General features: G+C 42.8%; 1 protein-coding gene and 1 long non-coding RNA gene across 2 annotated transcripts in view; both read right to left on the bottom strand.

Annotated features, from left to right (window-relative positions):
• LOC311031050 overlaps positions 1-27,052 on the bottom strand; it is a 544,877-nt gene that overhangs the window by 289,625 nt on the left and 228,200 nt on the right. The window lies entirely within an intron of this gene.
• Positions 19,590-25,451, bottom strand: LOC311025118 (uncharacterized protein C14orf93-like). The gene is made up of 6 exons (XM_084027853.1): positions 24,870-25,451; positions 20,710-22,226; positions 20,465-20,526; positions 20,272-20,369; positions 20,061-20,179; positions 19,590-19,913 (listed from the first exon to the last, which is right to left on the bottom strand). The coding sequence occupies exons 2-6, from the start codon at positions 20,977-20,979 to the stop codon at positions 19,683-19,685; spliced, it is 780 nt and encodes a 259-aa protein (XP_083883979.1). The 5' UTR covers positions 20,980-22,226; positions 24,870-25,451; the 3' UTR covers positions 19,590-19,682.

The following is a 27,052-nucleotide window of genomic DNA, read 5'->3' as shown; positions in this document are numbered from 1 at the left end:
CAACCCAGATAAACCACTCCCAAAGAAACGCCAGTATTCCCTTAAACCCGACACAGAACTTGGAATTGCACCTGTGATAGAGTCCCTGTTAGAACAAGGCATAATGATAGCTACCTCCAGCCTCTGTAACACTCCCATTTTGCCCATACCAAAAAAAAAACAAATAAGACAAGTTATAAAACCTCAGTGCAGTTAATGATGTGTTAATCCTATTTTTCCTGTAGTTCCAGATCCAACCACTATCCTCTCCTCCTGTTCTGTTCATCCCAGATCACTGTATTTTTTTATTTCAGTCACGCTGTGGAAACTACCTCCTCCATGCTACTGAGATCTCCACTAAACACTATTTGCCCCCATTCTGTCTCCGATGTTGTCTTCCGCTCTGAAACGCAACATTTTTCCTCCTCTAGACAGACTTCTTATGAGTTCACCCTTCTTTCCAAACCTAACCTTACTATTGAGCACTGATCACCTCTTAACTCTGTTTCCCTCCTTCCTTCCCTAATTGATGGCAAGCCATATAGTTGTGAAAGTTGATCTTAGTTGATCATTATGCTCAACCCGTCCCGAACCACTAGACACACCACTTGCAAAAACTGAGTTATTTTTGTCGGTAGATGGTAGCTCATACCGCTCTCCCACTGGAGCACTTGACTAGAACCCTATGAAATCCGTTTTAATTTTTCAAGATTCCATTTATTTTTCCAGAATTTCATGCTCTCCGTTTTAATTTTCTAAATTCTGATTTCCATTTTTATTTTTCTAAATTCCATGTTTTCCCATTTAATTTTTCCCAAATTCCGTACTTCCCGTTTTAATTTTTCTAAATCCCGGTTTCTGTTTAATTTTTCTAAATTATTTTTTCCAGTTAAATTTTTCTAAATTTTTATTTTCCATTTTATTGATTTTTTCCTAAATTCCATGCTTTCTGTTTTCCATTTTTCGAACTTCTGTGTTTTCCGTTCTCATTTTTCAAAATTCTGTTTTCCGTTTTGCCTTCGCCCAATGACAGCTGGGATTGGCTCCAGCCCCCCCGCGACCCTAAATACAGGATAAGCGGTAGAAAATGGATGGATGGATGTTTTCCGTTTTTATTTTTGAAATTCTGTTTTCCGTTTTCATTTATAGAAATTCAGTATTTTACAATTTTATAGCATTTTTTCATCAAATAGTGTCTAATCGTGTAGGTGATAGATCAAAATAAAGAAATTTCTAGCAGTCCCCTGCCCCTGACTTTCGCTGTGTCTAAAATCAGCGTATCTGTCAATCCACTCGCTGCTATTTATGTTTCACTTTTCAGACATGCTGGATGAGGCGGTGTTCCCGTTGATTACACAACGTTTAAGCCCCCCCCCCCCCTTCTCTTTTCTTTCAGCTTAGGTATGGTAACAAACATGTTCGAGAAAACATTGATTTTCAGATTTTGACAAATTCCACGAAATTCCACGTTTTACAGGTATTCTTGTCAGATTCTGCGTTTTAGTCTATGTGCAATGTGGGAATCAGAGAGCCCTACACTTGACTCAGGTTATGCAATTGGTCCCCTATTTGAGATCCTAGAATCTCACCCACCCCCTCCCACCCCCCATGCTCAGCCCCACAAGCTGAGCTCTTTGCTTTAACGTGGCTACGTTACAAGCTGCCCCCGACACCTCTGAGCGCTCTGCCTGGTTGTGTTGTTTTATGAATTGTGGAGCTCCTGCGACTTTGAAGAGCATTCCCCCCGTGAGGACTCTTTTGTAAATATGCTGATTGACTTTGTACAAAGTCATATGTTCACATGTTATTGTTATTGTTTTTTTAATCATATGTTTTCAACATAGACTGAAGTTTTTGCAAACAGAAAAGCAGACACCACAACAGTGACTACCCTGCTCCTCAGAGACATTGTCTGCCTGTTTGGGATCCCACGCTGGATTAACAGCGACGACGGCACCCATGTCAACTCCTCTATCACACGAGAACTCTGCAAGGAACTGTGTTCTTCTGTCTAAGCTCTGCACTAACAGGTGATCGCAGCCCAGATGCCTCCCAGTGACGGGGACTGTCACAACCTCCAGCCTGGTGATTTCAACCCTGAAGCAGTTCAAGCGAAGGAACGCTCTCCAGCCCAGGTGGAGCGGTTCATCTCAAATACTGCTGACCAACAACACTGTCATGAAGTGTGTGACACCCCACATGGATCCACTCTTCACACCAGTGAAGATCAACAGCCCAGCAGGAGAACAACCCGGAACGGTGCTGTTCTGACCAGATGCTGATGAACGACACCAACATGGCTGCTGCTTGTGACCGGATTATCACTTCTGTGGCTCCTTTGCAGTACCAGTATTAAGCAATGGGGACAGAAGGTTGCTTTGGAACATCCCCCTCTTAATACTGCAGCTATGGAGCCACCAGAAAGAAGCATATCAGGGATAGCTCATCCCTCCTCGACTGCAGTCTCCAGCCTTCGTCAGAAACGGGAAACTGGACCAAATACAATCTCCACACACGACCAAATGATTTCCACAAACACCTATATCAACCTGACTAGAATGGTAGCTTATCACAGCTCAAATTCTACCAATTGTTACGTATGTGGATTCATCCCACATAGCACAAATGAAGGCCTCCCCCTGATGGCTCTGCCCATTTCTGACTGCGACACGTGCCATTTACTTCACCTAAATACACACACATCTTACACCCATGAACTGTGCCCAGTTACACCTGAACTGAGACCTTTACCTTGCAAAACATCCACAAGCAAGTGTCAGGCATGCACTGATGTCCCTGCTGCCATCCCTCTTAGAGTAGTTCCACGACCATTAAAGTGGTGTATTAAAGGTACCGGAGTTGGTCATGACATGGGACATTCGAACTGTGACTCGCTGTTTTATCCAATACCAAGAAGTTCTCCCAGAATATGGACTTCGGACTACAGCCCTTCACCTGCAGCTTGTTCGACACTTGACATTAACTTTTCTAAGTTAGCCACAGCGGCTTCTTTTTGTTCCGTCCCAGCTGGAAAAGGGATGTACTGGATATGTGGACAAAAAGCATATGAATATCTTCCTAAGGGTTGGAGCGGAGTCTGTGGCCTGGGCTACGTAGTCCCAGCAATGCGAGTTGTAAATAAATTGCCTACAATTCCCTCAGGATTAAGGTCAACAAGATCTAAACGAGATGTGTTAATCACCCACTCACAGACATATTGGAGCCGTCTATTCGGCATGCTTATTCCCAGTTATGGTGTATTGTCTTCCCTGAATCAGATAAGAGATCTTTCCAAACGTATAGAGGATTTAGCTAATACCAATTCCCTAGGTTTGTCTCTCTTATCAAAAGAGCTGGCTGCAACCCGTCTAGTTGCCTTACAGAATAGAGCAGCTTTAGACTATCTTTTAGCATCCCAGGGTGGTACTTGTGCAGTGATTGGTGTTGAATGTTGTACTTATGTGCCAGATTATAATACTAGCCTTTCTGATGCCATTGCACATGTTAAACACATTGCTGATGAAGTGCACACCAGCGATATTAGTAGCCCTTTTGAATGGTTGGAAACACTCATTGGTCGTTGGGGTACAAATATAGTTCAATATGTTTTTGTTGGTTTAATCTGTTTTATACTTTTTGTTGTTATTTTTTCTTGTATCAGAGCAATGTGTAAAATTATTACAGCTAAGGTGACTACTAAAATGATGATTCAACGAACTACTCACGACGTACCTAAAGAATTATTTCCTGATGTTTTCGATGAATTGTGTAGAATTGATGTATTGTAATTTTCTTACTTCACTTGATTACATTTTATTGTGTATTTACTGTTGTCCTATAGGACAAAATGGGGAATTGTAGAAGAAAATGTGTTACCTTACATTTCTTATTTGTTCTTCATATAATGTTCCTTTCTCTCGGGAACATCAAATGTCCTGCTGAGCTGTTTCTATTGAATTTAACCCTTGCAGTCTTAATGAAAAGACTCTTTGATCTTTCCCTCTTCTTGAACTGTCGCCGTAACATTTGTCTTTCATACATTGATCAAGGCCCGATGAGTGACCCCTGTAGTGACATCGTCTAGCTCTCCCGAGAACGGTCACACCTTGTAGATATCAACAGATGTCTCTTCCTCTGCAGAGAGACATGTGTTGATTCAATGCAAATCCACTCATGACACCTTCCCTTTTGTTCTCTCGCATTTTTGTATAAATCCAACTCGGCCAAGCCATTCGACAGACTGAATCTTCATGGATACACTGTGAATTTCTTTTCTCCACTGTCAGTGATTAAACCTCATTTGAACCAGCCACTGAATTGGACCTGAAGAGTTTTCTTCTACACAACCCACAATGCCCAAGTCTTAACCTACAGATCACTTGTGGGTTGTCAAGTAGGAGTCGAGACAAGTTGAGAGAGAAAGTAATATTATTTTGAATGCGTCTGCGTCATATTTTATATAATTTGAAAGCTGCGAGTCTCGTGAATCCAACAAAGCCAGCCGTTTTAGGCTCACGGAGACACATCAAAAGAAAAACACAGCGTGTGTGCAAGGAGTGCACAGAAAAAAAACAATAACAAGACAGGAGTTCCCTACCTTTCGAGCTGTCTGGAAGTCCAAAAACAACATGAAGCATGGTAATCCTGGTATCCAGAGAAAGGTAAGTGTCCAACAAACAAAATGAGTAGTGATGTCTGAATGAAGCTTCGTGAAGCATTTTCTTTATTTTCTGAGTCCAATAGATGGCGCTCTCTGTTCAACAAAGGGTTGAAGGCCGATATATTTCCATTTCTTTCAACCCTTTGTTGAACAGAGAGCGCCATCTATTGGGCTCAGAAAATAAAGAAAATGCTTCACGAAGCTTAATTTGGTCATCACTAAAAGTTAGCCAATTCATTTAGTCCCACGAGCACGCTAACTCCGGTAATCATCTATAACACGCCATGTTTTTACTTTGAGAGTCTCTGAAGAAGATATTGTTATTGTTTTTTTATCGCTTTGTACCGCTTTACGACGGAGGGCTGACTATGGATGCTGTGTATTTCCGTGTCCGTCAGACTTTTCCGGAAAATACAAGCCCTCTTCCGTGATTCTGTGATCCGAATTGGCTGAACAATCTGTCAATCAAGTGAGCCAGAGCTTCACTCGCGACAGAAGGCTTGTATTTACTCTTCTTTTGGGTTGTTTTTAGTGTTTTTACAATGTCTAAAGTAAAAGGAAAGACTTTGGAAGACGCCGTAGAGTTTTTCACCCGCGACAGTGATGAATAATTATCAGGGATGCGAGGATGGGAGGAGGGGAGCGGCTGCAGCGCTGATGACAGGAGGAGGATGATGTTCGTCCCAGGACATGATGCTTTGCTAGATCGGTGAGTATCTAAATACATTTTCAAAATGCTATTATATTATTATTCAATGCATTTATGAATAAGGAGTATAGGCTCGATTTTTCAAAATAAAAGTGTCATGTGAATTTGTGGGATATGTTTCATATGTACAGGATATGTGATGAATACAAAGGTGATGTTATTCAACTATCACAGCTTGGTACTTACTTTCATGATGTTCCATCCATCCATCCATTGTCTACGCTTATCCTGTATTCTGGGTCGCAGGGGGGCTGGAGCCGATCCCAGCTGTACTTTCATGATGTTGATTCATAAAATTCAATAATATGATTTATATATTACTATAAACCATCGATTTTCAAGCCAGCCAAGCTGGGAGTAAAGACCTGACTAAATTAGCACCCGAGTGCTAATTTACATCACTATGGTTACCTGAAAGTGGGGGTGGGGAGCAGATAGTGTGTGTTTATTTGCAGCAGAGAGGAAATCTGACAATGGGGATTTGAGTCAAATAGCAGTCACTGCACCTCAATCAGAGGGTCAGTAATATAATAATAATAATAATAATAATAATAATAATAATAATATAGCTAATGATTGTTTACTATTGTTGTGGAAAAAATGAATCCGCCCAATAAAGATCAACAACCAGGATCAACTTTTTCTCTGAGGTTTATTCAACAAAGTATTTTCTCTGAGATTTCTGCTAAACTCGCTAAAAGTTGCCGTTAGATAATGCCTTGATTGCATATTTAAGCATTTCAGAAAACGTTTAACTAAATAATTGACTGACTGTCAGTAATCAACTGGGAAAGTTTCATGGTGATATCTATTAGTTATTATTATTTTATTTGTATGCCTTCAAAGTGTATGTAAATAACAATCCATAACTTTAAAGTCACTTAAAGTGAGGTCATAGCAGAGGGCCCCATGAGGACTAGACCAGAAACGTGTGTGTGAGTTTAACTCTCAGTTCCTGCTTCTATATTCTTCACAAACGTGGCCTGTTGTTGTTTATGAGGACCTTTTTCAGAACACAGTTTGGAGATTCAAGGGATCCATCTTCTCTGAATGCATCAATACTAACATGGAGGAAGAAAGCTGCTGCCCATTCAACATTGTATTACTTAAAGAGACAGTGTGTGGGAATTACTCCCATCTAGTGGTGGAATTCTATTTTGCATTCAGACAAATGACAGACAAAAGAAGCTGGAAAACCCAGGTTAAGCCTGAAGTTCCCTCGCTAAACCCGAATCCTGCTTCCTAGTCCAGCCTCTGTTCAGTCAGCAGTCACTCCGATCGGAAACCGATGTCTTTTTGACAGTTATTCCATATTCTTATCCATTTATTTTGCCTTATTTTCCTGAAACTGCATTAAAGTACCACAGGTAGGCTATATCAGCCTGCTGTTATTATTTTAACATTGTGACCATTATTATTTTCAAAGGTGTTTTCAATGAAGTCAGTCAGAAGGGCAACATATAGTCATACATGTGTGGCCACTCCTTTATTGCACTCACATAGTTCATAGCAGCACATTATAGACAGGACACTTCCTGTTCATGCCATTTCAAAATAAGAGTCCCGGATATTCCAGTAAAATGTGCTCTAAAGCACACACGAGGAAGTTTCATTCACCCAGACCATCTAGTACAGGCCACTCAATAAAGTAGTTTACAATTCAATTCAATTCAATTTTATGTATAGTGTCAAATCACAACAGAAGTCATCTCAGGACACTTAACACATTGAGCAGGACTAGAATACGCTCAAAATTTCCAGAGTCAACACAATTTCAAAGTCCCAACATCACCCAGGGGCAAGCGTTACAGCGACAGTTACACACACAAATACACAAAAACCAAGTCACTGCTTGAATAGTACAATAATGACGGTTAAGGTTAAGATCCGTGGTTAGTAAATGTAGACTTTTAGGCTTCGCATTCAGTCGGTCTGCCATAATTGTCGGCAACGCTCCTTTCAGCTGTATTTCCTTTTTTGCATGTAATACGCTTTATTTCCTCATACATGTCCATCAGACGCTGCAGCTGACTTGGTGAAAAGTACGCGGCCGCACGTCTGCATCAGTGGTAGACACCGTGGTCTACTGAAGAAAGCCGTGAACGTGCATTTATACGAATGATTCACACTAGGGATGCAAATTATCGAGTAATTCATTAATCGATAGTTGTTTCATGTTATCGATCAATGATCGATTAATTGATAAGCGGCAATTCTTCTGACAAGCTGAATTTCCCTCTGAATAGGTTCCATCTATTGTATACCAGGGCTGTAAACGTAGATGAAAGAATCTACCGGCCAAGTAAATTTTTTACCGGCCAAATAATAAATTGCCTCTTTTCGTTGCATATACATCTGTTTCAGTACTTTTCATTGAGATAACACTGCTATTATAGAGCAGTACATGCTTAGAAAAGAGGCCAAAGTATTATTTAGAAATACATTTTAATATTATTAATTTAATTTCATTAATTTCATCTCAAACATTGCAAATTGAAAACTTTAACAGTGCAAAACTGTGACAAAGGAAACACTCATTAATTACTCATCAGAACTGAATTTCCGCGCTGTTTTTCTTTGGCGTGTGTCCAGCAGACGGAGCAAAACATGACACCCGTCGAGTCGTTGTACTGACGCCAGCGCCGACGAAAATCGTGCGCGGTCCGCTGCCCCCCTGTTCACACCAGACGCGTATTTCTCCGCGACGGTCGACAAGCCTTCTGCTCAGCTGTTGTTCATTCAGAGCTATTTTTTCATTATGGAGTAAATAACCCCATAAAATTAATACGCCATGTTTCTGTAACCAAGAAATTTGTACACTTCTTGTATTTATCCGTTCCGAGAGAGAGAGAGAGAGAGAGAGAGAGAGAGAGAGAGAGAGAGAGAGAGAGAGAGAGAGAGAGGTAGTACAGATATACTGTTGAAATACGCATATTTGTTTATCTACTCTTCACATTCATTAAATGTATTTTCTCTTCCTGTTTTCCAGTGCAAGTTGAGATACACAAATATGATCGCATTTGTCAATCACGGTATTTTGTTTTGAAAATTGCTTTTATTTTGAAAATTGACCAGATTGTCTCGTGTTTCTTTGTGTGATTTACTGCCAGAATTGACGTGTTCGCTCACGGCATATGCAAAAAATAGAGCAGACGCCGAAACGATCGCTTCGCGGCGCGGGACGGCCGCGCCTATTCGCGGCACTCCGCGTCTGGTGTGAACCAGGTGTCACTCACTGCGACAAACTTTTAAAGAGCGGTGACGCGCATGCTACATTGCTTCGGGGGAACTATTTTCTACAGCGGTGACGTCGGGGGAGCTACTTCAGTGTGACACATAACAAATCACCGGTTTAGCTTGACGTTTGCTACCGTCATAATTTATCAGTTTACAGCTACTACAATGTTTTGTTATATCATGCATAATTTATTGCAAGAGCACGACCATCGGGACAAACATTTACCCGCCCCAGTGGCATGTATCCCTCCAAAATTAAGTCGCCAGGGGAATATTTTAGTTGCATTTGGCGAGTGGTGACCGCCAGTTTACAGCCCTGCGTAACATAAAATGCTATCTCCCTTATGATATAAAGAAAAATGCAAATCATATTTTGAATAATTTCATTTGAATGCATCAATTTGGGGAATTTTGAGAACCAAAATATGACGTATAAATTACTGACCAATTTCTTACAAACTGCTGGTTCTGATCCAAATGTTGATATACTAAATGGGGATGAGGAGTTTAAGCATTCAAGAAAAGATGAAAACAAAAATGACAATGACAAAAAAATGACAGCGAGTAGCGACGTATGTGAACGGGGCTATATGCGCCTTCAAACTCGCCAGCTGAGAGGGGGGCGGCGCAGGGGACGCCTTGCCATGGTGACGGGGGAAAACAGAACGTTGATGAGCCAAACCAGCCGCAAGGATTTCCCCTTATAATAAGCGCTGCGGAAGCGGAATCAAAATAATTTTGGGCGAACATTGAGACTATGGCGGCCTGAATTAGACTATGGCAGTGTGCCATAGTCTCGTCAATGTGTGGGAAACACTGCTCGTCTTGTTGTTGTCGTCAGAGCCCTGCTTCAAGTACGTCTGGCGTCAAGCGCACCCTCACATGGACTGGCGGGGAATTACGGGTTCAAAACGCAATTAATTACAATTAATTAATTTTAATCGAGTAATTTCGTATCGACAATTAATCGATAATCGATTAATTGTTTGCATCCCTAATTCACACATGGCTTGACTTAGCCGAAAATACCAAAATATCACAGTATGACGTACAGCGGGGCTAATGCAGCAAGGAAATCACTGGATTGGTCTGCGTCATCAACAACAGTGTTGCAATGGTGACTGACTGGTGGGCAGAAACAGTTCGAGTCGAGAGAGAGATGGATTTCATTTCATGTGGTGTTAAACAAAATAATCGTTGAGTTGAGAAGTTTGATTTATCTGCAATTAGGTACATTGCACTGCATTAAAAGTCGGATTTTCGTCCCTGTAAACGCCCGGAAATCTCCCTAATTTTCCGGGAGTTAACGACAATTTACAGGCTGCGAACGCCGCGTTCGTCTTTGCCGAAATTGTCGAAAACGGACCGCGAAGGCTCTAATTAGCATATGAATAGCAGCGAAACCGCGCCTGGCCAGAGATGGCTTGAATATCCTCACTCAGGATTGGATGAAACCACTAGTTTTAAACAAGTATAATCACTCGTGATTGGTTGGCAGATCTGGTCATTATAAATGTAAACCCCACCCCGTTGGCAGATCTGTCACTATTGGTCACACAGGGTCTTTTAAACAAGAATAATCACTAGTGATTGGTTAGCAGATCTATCACTATTTATTTATTTGTTTATTTCGGGCATGTACATTAAGTCATCATCACACATCTTGCTCACACAGTAAACATGAATACACATGGCCGAAAGGGAAAGCGGGAGAAGCCGAGGCTTATCTAGTCCCGCCCCCATTACCCAGGGGGGAAAAGAAATTGCATTTTAACATTTTCTTACACTTGTGACATTTGACATACTATGTTACAGCAGGGGCTGCACGGTGGTGTAGTGGGTAGCACTCTCGCCTCACAGCAAGAGGGTCCTGGGTTCGATTCCCGGGTCGGCCCGGGTTCCTTCTGTGTGGAGTTTGCATGTTCTCCCCGTGTAAGCGTGGGTTCTCTCCGGGTTCTCCGGCTTCCTCCCACAGTCCAAAGACATGCAAGATGGGGATAGGTTAATTGGTGACTCTAAATTGCCCATAGGTGTGAATGTGAGTGTGAATGGTTGTCTGTCTCTACATGTTGGCCCTGCGATAGACTGGCGTCCTGTCCAGAGTGTACCCTGCCTTCGCCCAATGACAGCTGGGATTGGCTCCAGCCCCCCGTGACCCTAAATACAGGATAAGCGGTAGAAAATGGATGGATGGATGGATGGATGTTACAGCAGTAGGTGATACAGAGAGCTGAAGTCCAGTGCGTACAGATACGTGAGTGTTTGCACACGTGTCCATATTTGTTCATCACGAGTGAACAGCAGTCTCATCATGTAACAAAGTCTGGAGGGGGTCAAATCGAAAGAGAGCAGAACAAAAAAAAAAAAAAGAAAAGAAAGTCCAGTGTAGCTACTATTTGATGGGATGGTGTGGGAGCCCCTTTTTTTTCTCTTTTAATTTATTAATCATCACTGTCCTCTGCAGCTTTCGCTGCCCTTAACTTCGCCATTTCCTCCCGGTTAATGGCCACTTCACCTCGCTTCCGTAACGGGAACTCGCGAGCTGCGGAGAGGTCAGAGCGCATCCCGACCATGGCTGACCGATTGGTCACTATTTCTTCCCGGTTAGTGGCCAGTTCAACTCGCACCAGAGCCGCGGACTCGCAAACTGCAGAGATGTCAGAGCGCATCCCAACCACAGCAGACCGAATGTTGGCGTTGTCCACCCTCACACTGGTCAGCTCAGTGGCGACCTTTCGCATTTTCCGATATAGCATGAAGATTCCAAGGCAATCATTCCAGTTGTCATGAATGCGAACACGTACACGTCCTCGACGTCTTCCACATCAAGAGTGGCAAGGCAGATGACTCTCCACTTCCCCCAACCATCCATGATGTAGCCGGACATGAAGGTCCCGTCCGGGCACGCAGGTTCACCAGAACCCGCACGCAGTGTTGAGAACACTCTGTCGACAGCATTCAGTGACCAGCTCAGCAACTCCATCATGAATTGTGGGAGTAGCAGTTGTGCTTGGCATTCATACCTAATTTATGTCCACATTGTTGATACTCCCTATCACGTACAACTGACATCATACCATACAAGTGTAACCCAGGTCCCAGATACCTGTTGACGTGACGTCATCATTGTTCTCGCGAGATTGGTGTATGTCTCGTGAGAGTTGGTTGAGCCAATCAGAGCTTCCGCTAGGCACGTTATACGGCAGTAGCGGTAGCAGCAGGTCAGACTTGCCATTAGAAATGAGAAGAAACCAGATTTCACTTACATACTGGTCAAACTTAAAGGGCCATAAGGACAGTCACCCCACTCAGGACGTTTTTAAAAAATGCCAAGAAAAGGAAAAGAGACAGCTGAAGAGCTTTGGTTGGACGGTAGGAGATGCGGTAAAAGAAATAGGGATAGGGGAACTAGAGATAAGGCCCACTGTACTTTTTTCCACTGTTCCACCTTGGCTAATAGGGGAGATAGATGTAGATATACATATGTTAGAGAAGAAGAAAGGAAAAAGTATAAATAGGGATCAGGTAGATAGATATATAGAGGAACAATACTCATCATTTACTAAAATATACACAGACGCTTCAAAGACAATTAGTAACAAAGTAGGAGTAGCATTCATCATACCAGAGTTAAATATTATGTCAAGTAAAAGAATAAATGACAATTTATCAGTATATACGGGAGAAATGATAGCTATTCTGTAAGCTCTTGAGTGGGTAGAAAGAAATAGACCAAACAAAGTAATAATTGGATCAGATTCAAGCAGTGCATTAATCAGTCTCAAAAATATGAAATCAGAATCAAGACAAGATATTCTGGTAGAAATAGCTCAAAGTGTATTTAGAATTACCAAAGTAGGAGTAAAAGTGAAGTTCACTTGGATTCCAGCCCATATAGGTGTAGATGGAAATGAAATGGCAGACAAATATGCAAAAAACGCAACAAAAAAAGTAGAAGTTAATATGATAGTTAAATATAGTAGGGCAGAGGTTAAAAGCATAATCAAATTAGAAATGAAGAAGAAGTGGCAGGAGTGTTGGAACAAGGAAAACAAAGGTAGAATGTACTACAGTATCCAAAGGGAAGTAGGAAAGATGAGAGAAAATTGTCGAAATAAAAAAGAAGATATAATATCAAGAATGAGATTTGGGCACACTGGACTTAATAATACAATGAAATTAATAGGAAAACATGAAACTGGCTTGTGTGAACACTGTAATCATACAGAAACTATTGAACATGTAATTATAGATTGTCCTAAGTACCAGTATCAAAGAAGGTTTCTAAAAGACAGACTGAGTAGGGAGCAAATTAAATTTAGTATTAAAGAGGTGTTACGACTGAACTCAGGGCATGTAGGATATAAAGCAATATTTAAGTATTTAGAAAAGACAGGACTCATTAAAAGAATATAAGTATTAAGGTATTATTAGTATGGTATATGTTTGATAACATAGTTATTTAGGATTTTTATTTTTTTATTTATTTATTTATTTTGTTTGTTTGTTGTTGTTTTTTTTTTTTGTATTTGGTTTGATTTATTTGTTTTTAAATATATTCTCATGGAATATTTGTTTGGTTTATTTTTTGTTGTTGTTTTTCTCATCCAACGATAATCGTCCAAATCCATTCTGATCCACACTCCAGTTCAGAAGGTGGCGGAAATGCACAAAAAGTTGTTTGCCAACCGCCATTAAAAAGAAGAAGAAGAAGAAGAAGAAGAAGAAGAAGAAGAAGAAGAAGAAGAAGAAGAAGAAGAAGAAGAAGAAGAAGAAGAAGAAGAAGAAGAAGAAGAAGAAGAAGAAGAAGAAGAAGAAGAAGAAGAAGAAGAAGAAGAAGAAGAAGAAGAAGAAGAAGAAGAAGCAGCAGCAGCAGCAGCAGCAGCAGCAGCAGCAGCAGCAGCAGCAGCAGCAGCAGCAGCAGCAGCAGCAGCAGCAGCAGCAGCAGCAGCAGCAGCAGCAGCAGCAGCAGCAGCAGCAGCAGCAGCAGCAGGTCAGACTGAGAGAGAGAGTGAACTGAGCGTGGGAGCAGCGGCGTTGTCTGTGGCAGAAAGCCGACCGCTTGGTAACTCTAACTTACTATTCTCATCTTTATCGTCATTATAGTAACAGAATGCAAGGTATACAGTGTTGTGTTAATTGTTTTAGATGCATCCACGGCCGCCGATCTGGGTCAAGTCAGTGACTGTGTGCTTGAATGAACAGCGGAATTGGTGAGTGCTGTTTGTGTGTTACCTGCTGCTGCTACCTGTTAAGCTGCTACATGCTAAGTGCTACGTGCCTGCTCTGATTGTTGCTCCAGTAATGTTGGTACAGTACAGTTTCTGTGAATGGGATGTGTTTACGGATCAATGTATAAATGTGTATGGGTAATGTGTTCAATGTTAAATGTATTTAATGTGTGCTGCAACGGACGGTTAGCGCTTAGCCGTTAGCACGGTCCGGTAGCTTAGCCGCTAATGCTAACGCTAGCAGGCGGAAATGGTAATGCTAACCGGAAGTGATGTCTTTACCCTGTTAAACTATCAGTGGTAGTAATAAGTGGATTTAACATTTATTTCACTTTATTTACTGTGGAGTTTATGATATCTGAAAGTGACACAGCTGTGATTTATTTATTTATTGTTGATTGTTTAAAATGGGCCTTGTGTCTATGCAGGCCAGGTTACCCTGAGACACTGATGGCGAGCTAGGACTGGAAGGAACCAGACCCATGTGTCTGCTTGAGCAGCAAGACACCAACGATAGCACTTTGTGCTCAACTCCAGGCATCCCCTCACACACACCCTCACCCACACAACCACCAGCCCAAATCCCCTTTTCTCCCCCCTTCCCGGACAATACACAACCACCTACCTCATACAGACTCTCTCTCTCTCTCTCTCCCTCTCTTTTGGGGTGGACGAGAAAGGACTCTTTGGGACTGGCAGCAACTTGCTGCATGGTTTTTGATTTGGTGTGATTTACTATTTGTGTGTGTGATTGATCATTGCCTGTTGAATCGAGGTATACTGAACGAGACTTAGTCTATTGATAATTCAATTATCACTATTAAGCTTTTGGCCAACTGTATATTTTGTATATATATATATATTCACCATCTGTGTACAATACACTTTACTTCAAGCAACTTCCTTTGTCTTTGGTTTTCATTCACATTCTGTACATCAGAGCAATTTAATCCTCCCGCCTTATCTTCTGATTAGCCTACTACCTACTCTATTCACATTAGCACTTGCTACACAAGCTTCTCAGGTCCAGCTTATTGTTTGGGTACAGAATGTTCATTTGTTATGCTCCCATCCAGTCACAGCACCCTGCCTGCTGATTTGTGCTCCAGACCCTTATCAACTCACATGCAGTAATCTGTACCGGTCAAGTGTTGAATATACATACTTTTTCTTAAAGCAACTCAGTGTTGGTGTTTTTTTGACTTCGTCTTCTAACACATTCCATTGCCTAACACCTGTGACCGATAAGGAAAAGGATTTTAGCGTAGTTCGTACCTTCCTTTGCCTGAAAATCATGTCCCCTCTAAGATTGTCTCTCTCTGTGTATGAAGAATTTTTGCAGGTTCTGGGGGAGACTTCTGTTTGATGCTTTGTACATCATTTGTGCTGTGCGATAGTTTATTAAATCATATAGTTTGAGTATTATTCGATAAATAAGTGATTTGTGTGTGCCCTGTAGTTGGCGTATAGTGTAAAATTCTCAAGGCTCTTTTTTGGAGAATTAACAAGGCCTGTGTGGAGCCTTTATATGTGTGTCCCCACACCTCTGCACAGTATTGCAGGTGCGGTGAGACTAGTGCGCAGTATAACAGATGAAGTGCTTTTTGATTTAATATTTTCTGTACTTTCCAAAGTATGGACACACTCTTGGCCAACTTCCTTTTTAATTGTGCTATGTGTGGCTTCTAACTTAACATGTCATCAATAATCACTCCCAGAACCTTATTCTCACGGACCCTCTCAATATTAACTCCGTTTACTTGAATGTTGGGACTGTTGTTGCAGCCTCTTTTACCATATAGCATGTATTTCGTTTTTCCAAGATTCAATGATAATTTGTTTATGTTAAACCACACTTGAAGTTTGGCCATTTCCTGATTTACTGTTTCCACAAGTTGGTTCAAGTCACTCCCCGAGCAGAAAATATTTGTGTCATCCGCGAATATTAATTTCAGAGTATCTGACACTTTACATATGTCATTTATGTATAATATAAACAGCTTTGGACCCAGAACTGACCCTTGTGGGACCCCACAGACTATGTCCAAGCTAGTCGATGTGTTATCACCTATTTTAATATATTGGGATCTCTTGTGTAGATATAGCTCTTGATCCACTGCAGTGCTAAGGCCATATCTCTCCAGTTTAGCCAGGGTGCGAACTACGGGGGAGCCAGGGGGGTCTCAGCCCCCCTTAATGAGACATGAGCTCCCCTGAAAACATGATTTGTGAAATTTTGGGGGGGTCTCTAAAATACTGGCAAAATGCTGTCTTTTCCCATGGATTTCCTATTTGATTTGTTTTTTTGTATTGTCAATATAATGGGTCATGTGTAAAATAGGCTATTTTAATGTATTTGCGCATGAGGGTGAGTCATCGCTGACCGCAATTTTGCTTTAATAAAGATGCAATTGCTGCCTGCATGCAATTCCTGTCCTCACCATTGATGCGTGGGTGTGCTAGTCTTAAACGTCACTCTAAATCAGACATCGGAAACAATCAGAAGCGAAAAAATAAAATAAAAACAACCGCTGGACCGCTGAATTTCGATTGTCATCATGAAAAGAACACAGGGAAACCTACTCGCGAATTTCGGGTTTACAAAAAAAAAAAAGACGGGTGATCCTGAGGAGCAGCCACACACGAGTTCTTCAGCAGATGCTAACACAGACACCACCGCTGCACCTACGGGGACTGATGTCGGCGAAAGCCCGCCAACAGCCGGGCCCGGGGTGACCACCCAGGACGAGCCTACAGAGGCTAGCTCAGAGGCCACTGATGACCGTGACTCCACCTGCCTCTCTCTGCCGGCTGACTGGACCAGCCAGCAGTGGAGAGAGTGGAAATCCCGCAACACCTGGCTGTTTCTGAAGGACGGAAATTTGGGATGCACAATTTGCAGAGACACAAAAACTCTCCTCCTCTCGGAAAAGGTAATTGGCACGCACTTATCAGAAGAGTGGATTAATGGAGATGTGAACTGCCACACACAAAAAGGATTGCGTAAAAAAATATATAAACATCGAGACAGCATTGCACACAGAAGGGCCGTTGAAGTCGCGGAAACCAAGCAAAAGGAGATTCTGCCAAACAGAGTACTTGAGGTAAATTCCAAGTTAAAAGAAGAAACGGCAACTTCATTCAGATCGGCCTATATGGTGGCCAAGGAAAGGCTGGCTTATAAAAAGCTCCCTCCTTTAATGAAGCTACAGGAGCTCAATGGCGCAAAAGTAGGCACTGTGCATAAATCAGATAAATCATGTGCTGAAATTATAGGCCATATTGCACAGCATATGCGGATGAAGTTAGTCTCAAACATAAAAGAAATGAATTCAAAAATCAGCATAACTATTGATGAGAGCACGGTGCATGGACGCGCATATCTCATTATATATGTGTGATGTAAGTGGGAAAGGAGATGTGGACAATGTCTTTTTAGACATTACAGAATTGGCACAAGGCACAGATGCTGAATCCATCTACAACAGCTTGAGACAGAGTTTGCGCCAAGCAGGATTAGATGATGAGTTTTTGGGGAAAAACCTCATCAGCATCGCCACCGATGGTGCAGCAGTTCTCACCGGCAAAACCACTGGCCTGATTGCGAGGCTTAAACGTGACTTTCCAAACATACACTCCATTCATTGCCTGGCCCACCGCCTTGAATTGGCTGTCCATGACTCTCTCAAAGAGGTTGCTGGATGCAACCACTTTGAGTTTTTCATCTCCAAGCTATACGCTCTGTATCACCAGTCTGCAAAGAATGCGCGATTGCTCGAGGAAGCGGCTGCAGATCTCGGTATGCAAATTTTGAGGATTGGGCAGATATTCACGATCAGGTGGGTGGCGAGTAGTTTTAATACTGTAAAAGCAGTCTGGAATAACTACCCTGCATTGGCTCGCCACTTCAAGACAGCGAGCAAGGATGCGTCCCGCAACGACACAGAGAGGAAGAAGTTTCTGGGGCTATACAAACATCTCACACACTCCGGGTTTCTAATGGATCTGGCTTGCATGAAAGACATACTCCGTGAGTTGCAGGGCCTCTCATTGAAACTTCAGCGGAGAGACATATCACTAGTGGATGCCACTCGCCAGATTCAGCAGACTACTGATGTACTGATAAACATGAAAGAGAGTGGCGGTAAATCCACATTGAAGGCTGAACAGCGCACATCCCTGGGCCTGTTTAAAGATGTTCAACTTGTTGAGGTCAGGGGGAAAATCAACCGGCGTCAGTTTTATCAGTCGGTGATTGACAGCCTTAAAATGCGAATGCCGGAATCGGACCTTGTCCACATGTTAAAACCCCTGGATAAGCACTTCTGGCCACAGGACCGCAACGCATTGATCCTGTATGGAGAACATGAAGTAAGAACACTAGCTAAAAAACTTGGCGAGTCTGCTAGAGAGGCAGTGGATGAGTTCCGCGACTGGAAGTTACAAGATAAAGCACCAGGCAAAACTTTGGAAAAGCTTTGTACTGCAAGCAGGACATATCTCCCCACCTCATCAGAGTGTGAGAGGGGTTTTTCTGCCGTAAATAACACTGACAGCAAGACCTGCAACAGACTGCGTGAGAACAGCCTCTCATCGCTCCTTTTTGTGGATCTTAATGGACCCCCTCTAGAGAGATTCGACCCGACGCCCTTCATCACATCCTGGATTAAATCAGGTCACCGCCTGTCCACATCATGGGCTTCTGGACCAACAGCAAAGGAAGCTGATCCCAGGCCTGTGTGGTCCCTTCTGTCTTAAGGTAAGGGCTGATCTGTATAAACTGTATTATTAATTGTTAGGACTGTATTGTATATGAGGTTACTGAGGATTGGATCTCTTGTAGGCTAATTTTCTAATTATGATGGTCATTCGTGTGTGGTGTCATTGATTGGTTTGTTGATGCGTGTTAAAGAAGGCTATTTCAGAGGTTATTTATGTTAATACGGACTTGGTTATTTGTTGCAGAACTGGCATGTTTTTATTTAGATTTGATGCGTGTGTGGAAGTTGGGGGTGATATTTGCTTACAACAGTCAGTGTCTGGTGTGAGAAGCAGCAGCTGCACCTGCAGCAGCGCAGTCACAGCGTGTCTGCGCCCCCTTTGATGTGTAACCGCGGCCGGACCTGCTCCGACTGCCTGGTGTCTCCGTTGTGAAATTTTAGCATTATTTACAGTAGGCTACTGTATCAGAGTTGTGATTACATGGCAATACAGGGTTGTGTCTTGAGTAAGTCCTTGGCTTGCTCCGAGGCACGCGCAAGCGTCTCCCCCCCCCCCCCCCCCCCAATATAAGTGAGCCCCCCCGAAAGCCACAGTATAGTTCGCACACTGAGTTTAGCTATTAAAATATCATGATTAACAGTGTCAAATGCTTTTTTTAGGTCTATGAAAATTCCTAAGGAATATTGTTTTTGGTCAATAGCGTCGGTAATGATTTCCACAGACTCAGCTAAAGCTTGAGCAGTCGAATGGTTCCTTCTAAAGCCGTAGTGGCTGTCATATAACAGTTTATGTTTGTTGATGAAGTTGACGAGCCTATTGTTGAATAGCTTCTCTAGGATTTTTGACAGTTGTGGCAGTATTGAAAACTATATATATATACATATATATACACATATATACATATATATATACATATATGTTAATATATACATGATTATTTATACATATATATACACACACACATATATTTATTATTTATTTATTTATAAATATAAATATGAATGAATTTATTGAGGAAAGGAAAAATTGCCAGGAGGAAGTATTCAAAGAAAGAGCTTTATTGACAACACAACACACAACTGTACAAATTTGCCCACACAACAAACAAATGAACTGGCGACATTCTGTCCGAATTTGGTCAATTTTACAGCCGCCTGCGGTGCGTGGCCCTGTATTTGGGATTATTCTCTAATCGCGACTGTAGAGTCGCACAGAGCTCGGTGAGCTCCTGGCTACGAGAGGATGGAGGTCGCACAATCCATCCAGACACCCCGCCAACGACGCCGTCCTCCTCATCAGACATCATGTCTGTGGTGGCGCACTTCCAACGGTCCACCTCATCATCAGCAAGCACACTCCGTCTCGCTTCCAGCAGCTGTAAAACAATCAATAAAGACAATCAGTACTGCGCGATGCACTGCGCATGGACACAACACATCTATTAATGCACCTGAAAAATAGGTTTAGGTAGGTTTGGTCACATTGACCAAAAAACGAATCTAATAAATCTAATAAGTCTTACCCTCTTTCTCCTGGAACGACTCCGAGCTGACGTCTTCACAGCTTCCGCCTGCGATGCGAGATCAGGCTGTGTGTGTCTGAAGCTCCTGCGTACCGTTTCATAGTATGTCTTACAGGCAGCTGGAAAACAATTAAATGAGTGGTATGAATAAGAAAACTTAAGTCACAGTAAAATTAAAACAAGGAAGAAGAAAACAGTAAAAGTTACTTACACACAATGGCGTCACTATCAGCGTCATAGAAATCCGGACTTGCGGACAAAGCTCCGAGCAAGTAAGAGGTCACAGCTTCGTTATGAGGCGAGGTTCGTCTGGGAAAACAAAATGAACAGTTAAGATCGGTATCTACTGTTAACGCATCTATTTCCTTATACAGCAGAATGAAAGCATATTCTTTAAATCTTACCCTTGCTCCGGTTCGTAGCGCCTACAATTCGTCTCCGAGTTGTGAAGACGGCGTACTGCTTCCTGTAAAAGACCAACAACATACACTTAACAAAGCAACTTAACGTTACACTGGTTCCTCTCTCTTGTTCTTTTACAAGGCTACTATGCTACTTTTAGCTTGGACTATTAGCTTTTAAGCTACTTTTAGCTTGGGCTTGCTTTGCTAATTTTAGCTTAGCTAGCAGTCACCGAACATATTCTTACCGCAATCTTGGGATTGTTCACCCGTCTTCTCTTCTTCGAGTTAACGTTAGTCTCTTCCACACACTGTTTCGTCTCCAAAGCAGCCAACCTGGAGTTTAGTGCGGCGAACTGCTCATTCACATCGGCAGCAAGCACAGCGAGCTGACGAGACAGGCCACTGATAGCATTCAGCAGTTTCTTCTCGCCGGTCTGCGGACTGGCTGAAAGTGGTTGATCGCGTCCATGCAGAGGGGTTGAAGGGGAGGTGAATGCGAGACGCCGTCCAGCCATTATAGATCACGAAACCAACGCAGTTCAAACACAGAAAATGGAGGGAAAGTTCTGAGTACAGGTATAAAAACATGCCCGTCTTGCCCGTATGAGTCATGCCCATGACCTCGCACGTGATTGGACAAGATGCCCATGACCTCGCACGTGATTGGACGAGGTCCCCGTGACCTCGTACGTGCTCGTCCAATCACATGCGAGGTCATTGTTACACGGAAGAACTCGCGAGACGAGATCTATGATCTATGAACCCATCCTTGACCCTCTAGCAGAACTACGACCAGCCATTATAAAGCAATTTATAGTAGTTAATGTTGTGTCAAAAGGTACTGCATTTAAACATGTTATTGCGCAAGTTTCCTGGCTTCATCCCCATCCGGACAGACATTTTTATGGAAAGCCGAAGCTGAAAGGTTTCTCTCCTGTATGAGTTCTCATGTGTATCTTTAAGCTTGCGCTGTGCGTGAAAGATTTCTTACAAACTGAGCAGCTAAAAGGTTTCTCTCCTGTGTGAGTTCTCATGTGTGTTTTTAAATTTCCACTTCTTGTCAAGGTTTTCTGACAAACTGAACAGCTGAAAGGTTTCTTTCCTGTGTGAGTTTTCATGTGTTTCTTTAAGTTTCCTCCCTGCATGAAAGTTTTCTTACAAACTGAGCAGGTAAAAGGTTTCTCTCCTGTGTGAGTTCTCATGTGTATCTTCATATATTGTCTATGGTCAAATGTTTTCCCACATACGGAGCAATTGAAAGGTTTCTCACCAGTACTACATCTAGAATCACTGTCAGGGACTTCATCATCGGTCCAAGCCTTTAAACCTGACTGAGGTTCTCTGGTCTCCTGCCAATCATCACTGTCATCAGATGAGTCTTCAGTCATGTCATCAATGTCAGATGAGTCTTCATTCATGCCATCAGTATCTGGTTGCTGTTCCGGTCCTCCACAGTCCTCTTCACCAGCTTCTGTTTTCATCTGTTCAGTTGAGCTGCTGGCTGCAGCTGAAGCCAGCCCTGAGAACTGAGGCTTCTCTTCATCATCTTCGTCATCTTCACTCTTCACAGGGACAAGAGTGACTGGGAACTTGATATCAGCCTCCTCCAGCCCTTTAAGCTGCTCTCCCTCCTGACTGATCCGGACTTCCTCCTGTTCCTCTTTGATGTGTGGGGGCTCTGGATCCTCCTGGTCCAGACTGGAGCCCCAGTCCTGCTGCTCAAAGGGAACCTCTTCTTTACACGCCATCAGCTGCTGGACGTCTGCAGGAAAACAGTAATATCACACGAAGATATTAGTAAAACAGCTGAACACTTAGTCACAGGTCAAAAAAAACTTAGTACACAAAATAAATGTTAGAACCCTACATTTTTAATTACAATAAATGTTATTTTCTAAATCAGTTTTACATAATGCTAGATTTGGCAAATGTGTCTGCTATAGACTAGACAAACAATAACAGTAATTTTTATATGATTATTACAATTATTATTGCTGACAGCGACTCAATATATGGGAAATTGGGGAAAAACTAAAAGGATTTCATAGGCGCTAGTAGTTTCCCAATGAATGATGGGAAGTTTACCAGTCACTTTCAATCCAAAGGACACAGATGTTCGTTCCATTGACCGCAGAACTGCTTCCCATCCTCCGTAAGAGACCCAAGACCTTGTTGTTCAGAGATTACCTGGGCTGCGTTTCAAAAACAGTTTGAGTCGCCCTCGCTCACTTGCCCTCAGCCCTTGCTATGACGTCACACGGAGGCCACTTGGAGGGTGGAGGGAAAGTGGGCGGAGAAAGAGTGAAAGAGCTAAATGGAACACACCTGCCCTCGTTCACTTACAGCCCAGACAATCATGGATCAACCACACGTTGTTGGAGTAGCGCTATACTGCCTATTCCAAATTACACAAAATATGCGGAGACTCATTTCATTGAGACGAAGACGTATTCTGCGCTTGATGGCAATACGTCGGCTTATATACTTACACTTGTAAACGGTGGGCTCTGCCATAACTCTGCAACAGACAGTCTAATTGCACAATTTAAGAAAATTAATTAAATTTAATTCATTTTCTTCTTTCTTCTTCTTCCTTGGTGGTGAATAGACAGCAGACAATGGTGTTTGAGGTTCATTATCGCCACCGCATGGACATATTTTTCGTGCACCACTGCAATGCATTGTGGGTGATATATAGCTTTGAAGTGACCATCGTTGTTGACTCGATCACTCAGCCCTCAAGGGTCGATCTCACGGAGTTCACTTCCGCTGTTCAGAGAAATGGAACAGCCCTTATGATGGCGGCGGGGATTCCCCCGAGGGCAAGTGCTTAGGGCAAGTGAGCGAGGGCGACTCAAACTGTTTTTGGAACGCAGCTCTGGACTCTGTTTGTGATGTATGTGAATATATGACTCCTACAGGCCCGGTTCTACGGGGGTGCATAAGGATGCATTGCACCCCCAAAAAAATAGTTTGCACCCTCAATTAAAAAAAAAAAAAAGATTTTCATTTTTAGAAATATGATAAAAATAATAAAATACTTGCTCACAAAACAAATTGTAGTTAAACTTGTGACAATTTCCATTAAATACCGTTGAGATATGAGCTTCCAACATCACTCTGACTGTTCACCAAACTGTCAAAATCACTCCGCATTTATGTATGGTGTTTTGTTTATATGTTGCTTGGCAACAGTCCGCTCAGTGGGGATCTATTTTTGTTGGCGGAAGCAATTTCATCCGTTTATATGATTAAATAAACAAACAAATCACAATCTATTGTCAATTATTATTATTATTAACAGTACATTTTACGAAATATAACTGTTGTATAAAGTAATATCACGCTCGAGGTCGCAATGTTGTCGCTCTATATCAGCGCTGCTGTGATAGCCTTCGGCGGCCGGTGGCCTGGCCGCGTCGTGTGTCGTGTGCAAAATGCGCGCACCCTGATACCATCTTTTAAGCACAGTAAATTTTTGTTGTCCCAACATGTCAGTAGAACTACGCAGAAGTGCTTGTCTATGGTAGAGAGGCATGTGTGTATAAAAGCGAAGTCTGAACTGAAGCTGGGTAGCTGGTTTTAGTATAGTACTGGTGCACCCTCTGTAATCTCAGATGCACCCCAAGGCATTCTGTTCTGGAACCGGGCCTGGACTCCTACCACTAGGTGGAGTATGTTACCTGTGTGGTATTATCATTAAACTGATGAGAGTTATATAGAGGAAGAAACTGCGGAAGTAAACTGAGAGTTAACGCAACACAGACGTCTCCGTGTGCTTACATTTACAAGACTAATAACAGACATTTATTACAATGCTGACCCTCCTCCCTCTACTACATCTCTCCCTCCCAAACAAAACCCCACAAATCTGTATCTTAGCACGTATCTCTGTTGTTTACTAGCTACGGGTCAACTTAGCCAGCGGGTGGATTGAAATCCTCACTGTGCTGATAGAGATGTACTGTTGCACTCTTCACACAAATGTACTTATTCTGAGTCGCTTTGAATAAAAACATCTCCTACTTAGCTAAATGTAAATGCATTGAGATTCGCCTCTTGGTGTCTATATACTCTTTGGTTCCGGTGAAGAAGACGGAAGAGGGGCAGCAGGGCAAGATGGCGGACGAGCCCGCGGAGACGGAACAAAGGAACGAGGGAAGAAGACAGCAGGAGGGAAACCTGGCTGCCTGTAACATACAACAGCTGTCCTTTATCACCCAGAAGCCCGGCGACCGAACCCGGGCTCGTCGGTCGCGGCAATAAAACAGGGTAGCGGGTTAATGTGAGGTGGTCTCAACTACATGGAACGGGACACGGCGGTCCGGTAAACGTCACACACCGAGAGGGGTTCATTAAACACGCACGGCAGCTGTCCGGTCTCTGCCCAGACAAACACTCTTACTTGAGATCACTTCACGGCGCGAGTCCGGTCGGTGAAAGTCCGTTAAGGCGTCCTGCGGGTATGTTACCTCTGCTTCGGAGCTTGTATTGAAACAAATCACCCACACCCACGTGACTGCTTCGAAAAAAGGTTCAAAGCTGCGCTTATCGTTGCCGCTTGTGGGTTCTTCTTCTTTGTTTGGATTTCCGGCAGTTTAGACGCTTCTGGGCGTATTGCTATGGAAGGCCATCCAGCCCTCCCGCGCCGTGAAGCGATACGGCGTCTGCTCTATTTTTTGCGCGTGCCGCGAGTGAACGCGTCAATTCTGGCAGAACATCACACAGAGGAACACGAGACAATCCGGTCAGTTTTCAAAATAAAAGCAATTTTCAAAATAAAATACCGCGATTGACAAACGCGATCATATTTGTGTATCTAAACTCGCACTGTCGGAAACAGGAAGAGACAATACATTTAATAAATGTGAACAGTAGATAAAAAAAAGTGTATTCCAACGGTATATCTGCACAACTACTGTCTACTACCATACACACTCTCTCTGTCTGTCTGTGTGTGTGTGTGTGTGTGTGTGTGTGTGTGTGTGTGTGTGTGTGTGTGTGTGTGTGTGTGTGTGTGTGTCCCTCTCGGAGAGAGAGAGAACGGATTAATACAAGAAGTGAACAAACTTCTTGGTTACAGAAACATGGCGTATTAATTGTATGGGGTTTAATGGAAAAAATAGCTCTGAATGAACAACAGCTGAGCAGAAGCGCTTGTCGACCGCCGGAGAAATACGCGTCTGGTCTGAACGGGGGTGCGCGGATCGCTCGCGATTTTCGGCGGCGCGCCGCGCCGTGGCGCTTCCGCGTCCAGTGTGAACCAGGCGTTATTGCTTCAAATTTTCATACAGCCCTGTATCTTGTAAAAACTGGAATACTACTTTAGCATCAAGTGGTGATTCTTATTTTGACCCAATAAAGATTTATCTGAAAATGACAGAACTCCCAAATGTGATACACTCTTATATAAAATACCCCTTTCTGTGGTATATTTGTTACATTTCAATAAAACATGTTCAACTGTTTCAGACTTTCCACACTCACAAAGCCCATTATGATGCTTTCTAAAAACTTACAAAGATTGATTCAACCCACAATGCCCAAGTCTCAACCTACAGATCACTTGTGGGTTGTCAAGTAGGAGTCGAGACAAGTTGAGAGAGAAAGTAATATTATTTTGAATGCGTCTGCGTCATATTATACATCATTTGAAAGCTGCGAGTCTCATGAATCGAACGAAGCCTGCCGTTTTAGGCTCACGGAATCCTGGCATCCAGAGAAAGGTAGGAGTCCAACGAACAAAAGTAGTCATTTAGTCCCAAGAGCACGCCATCCATCCATCCATCCATTTTCTACCACTTATCCTGTATTCAGGGTCACGGGGGGGCTGGAGCAGATCCCAGCTGTCATTGGGCGAAGGCAGGGTACACCCTGGACAGGACTCCAGTCTATCACAGGGCCGACATGTAGAGACAGACAACCATTCACGCTCACATTCACACCTACGGATAATTTAGAGTCATCAATTGACCTATCCCCATCCTGCATGTCTTTGGACTGTGGGAGGAATCAGAGGGTCAGTAATATAATAACAATAATAATAATAATAATTATAATAATAATAATAATAATAATATAGCTAATGATTGTTTACTATGATCTTTGACATGTCCCGTGGATCAGCCCTTCATCAGATGAGTCATGCCAGAGACCACCACCTCCCCCGCCGAAGAGCCCTCCACCTCCACAACAACAACAACCCCTGCTGCTGCTGCTGCTGCTGCTGTCTCCAAAGCCTCCCCAACTGCTGCCAGAGGTGTGAAGGGGAGATCATAGAGAGGGAGGGATGCAGATCTCAACACACTGCTTACACCAGCAGCTCTGAGGACAAATGGCATGATGTCAGTGAGGTAGATGTTGATCCACCACAGCCAGTTTTCAGGCCATATTTGTTATTTGTTCAATTGTGCACTTCTTTACCAAATACAGCAATTCAAAAAGTAAAGACTGTTTGCAAAGAAGTTATTTGGTTTGACTGTTCTTCTACCTAAATAGTTATGTTTGTATGTTTTACGTCACATTACATTCATTTGGATAATGATAAGCTCATTTGGCCACTTTTGGAGAGGTTTTGGGTAACCTGAG

This window comes from Eutrigla gurnardus (genome assembly GCF_963514095.1).
Source record: "Eutrigla gurnardus genome assembly, chromosome: 1".
Lineage (NCBI taxonomy): Eukaryota > Metazoa > Chordata > Actinopteri > Perciformes > Triglidae > Eutrigla > Eutrigla gurnardus.
This window is presented reverse-complemented; position numbering and strand designations above follow the sequence as displayed.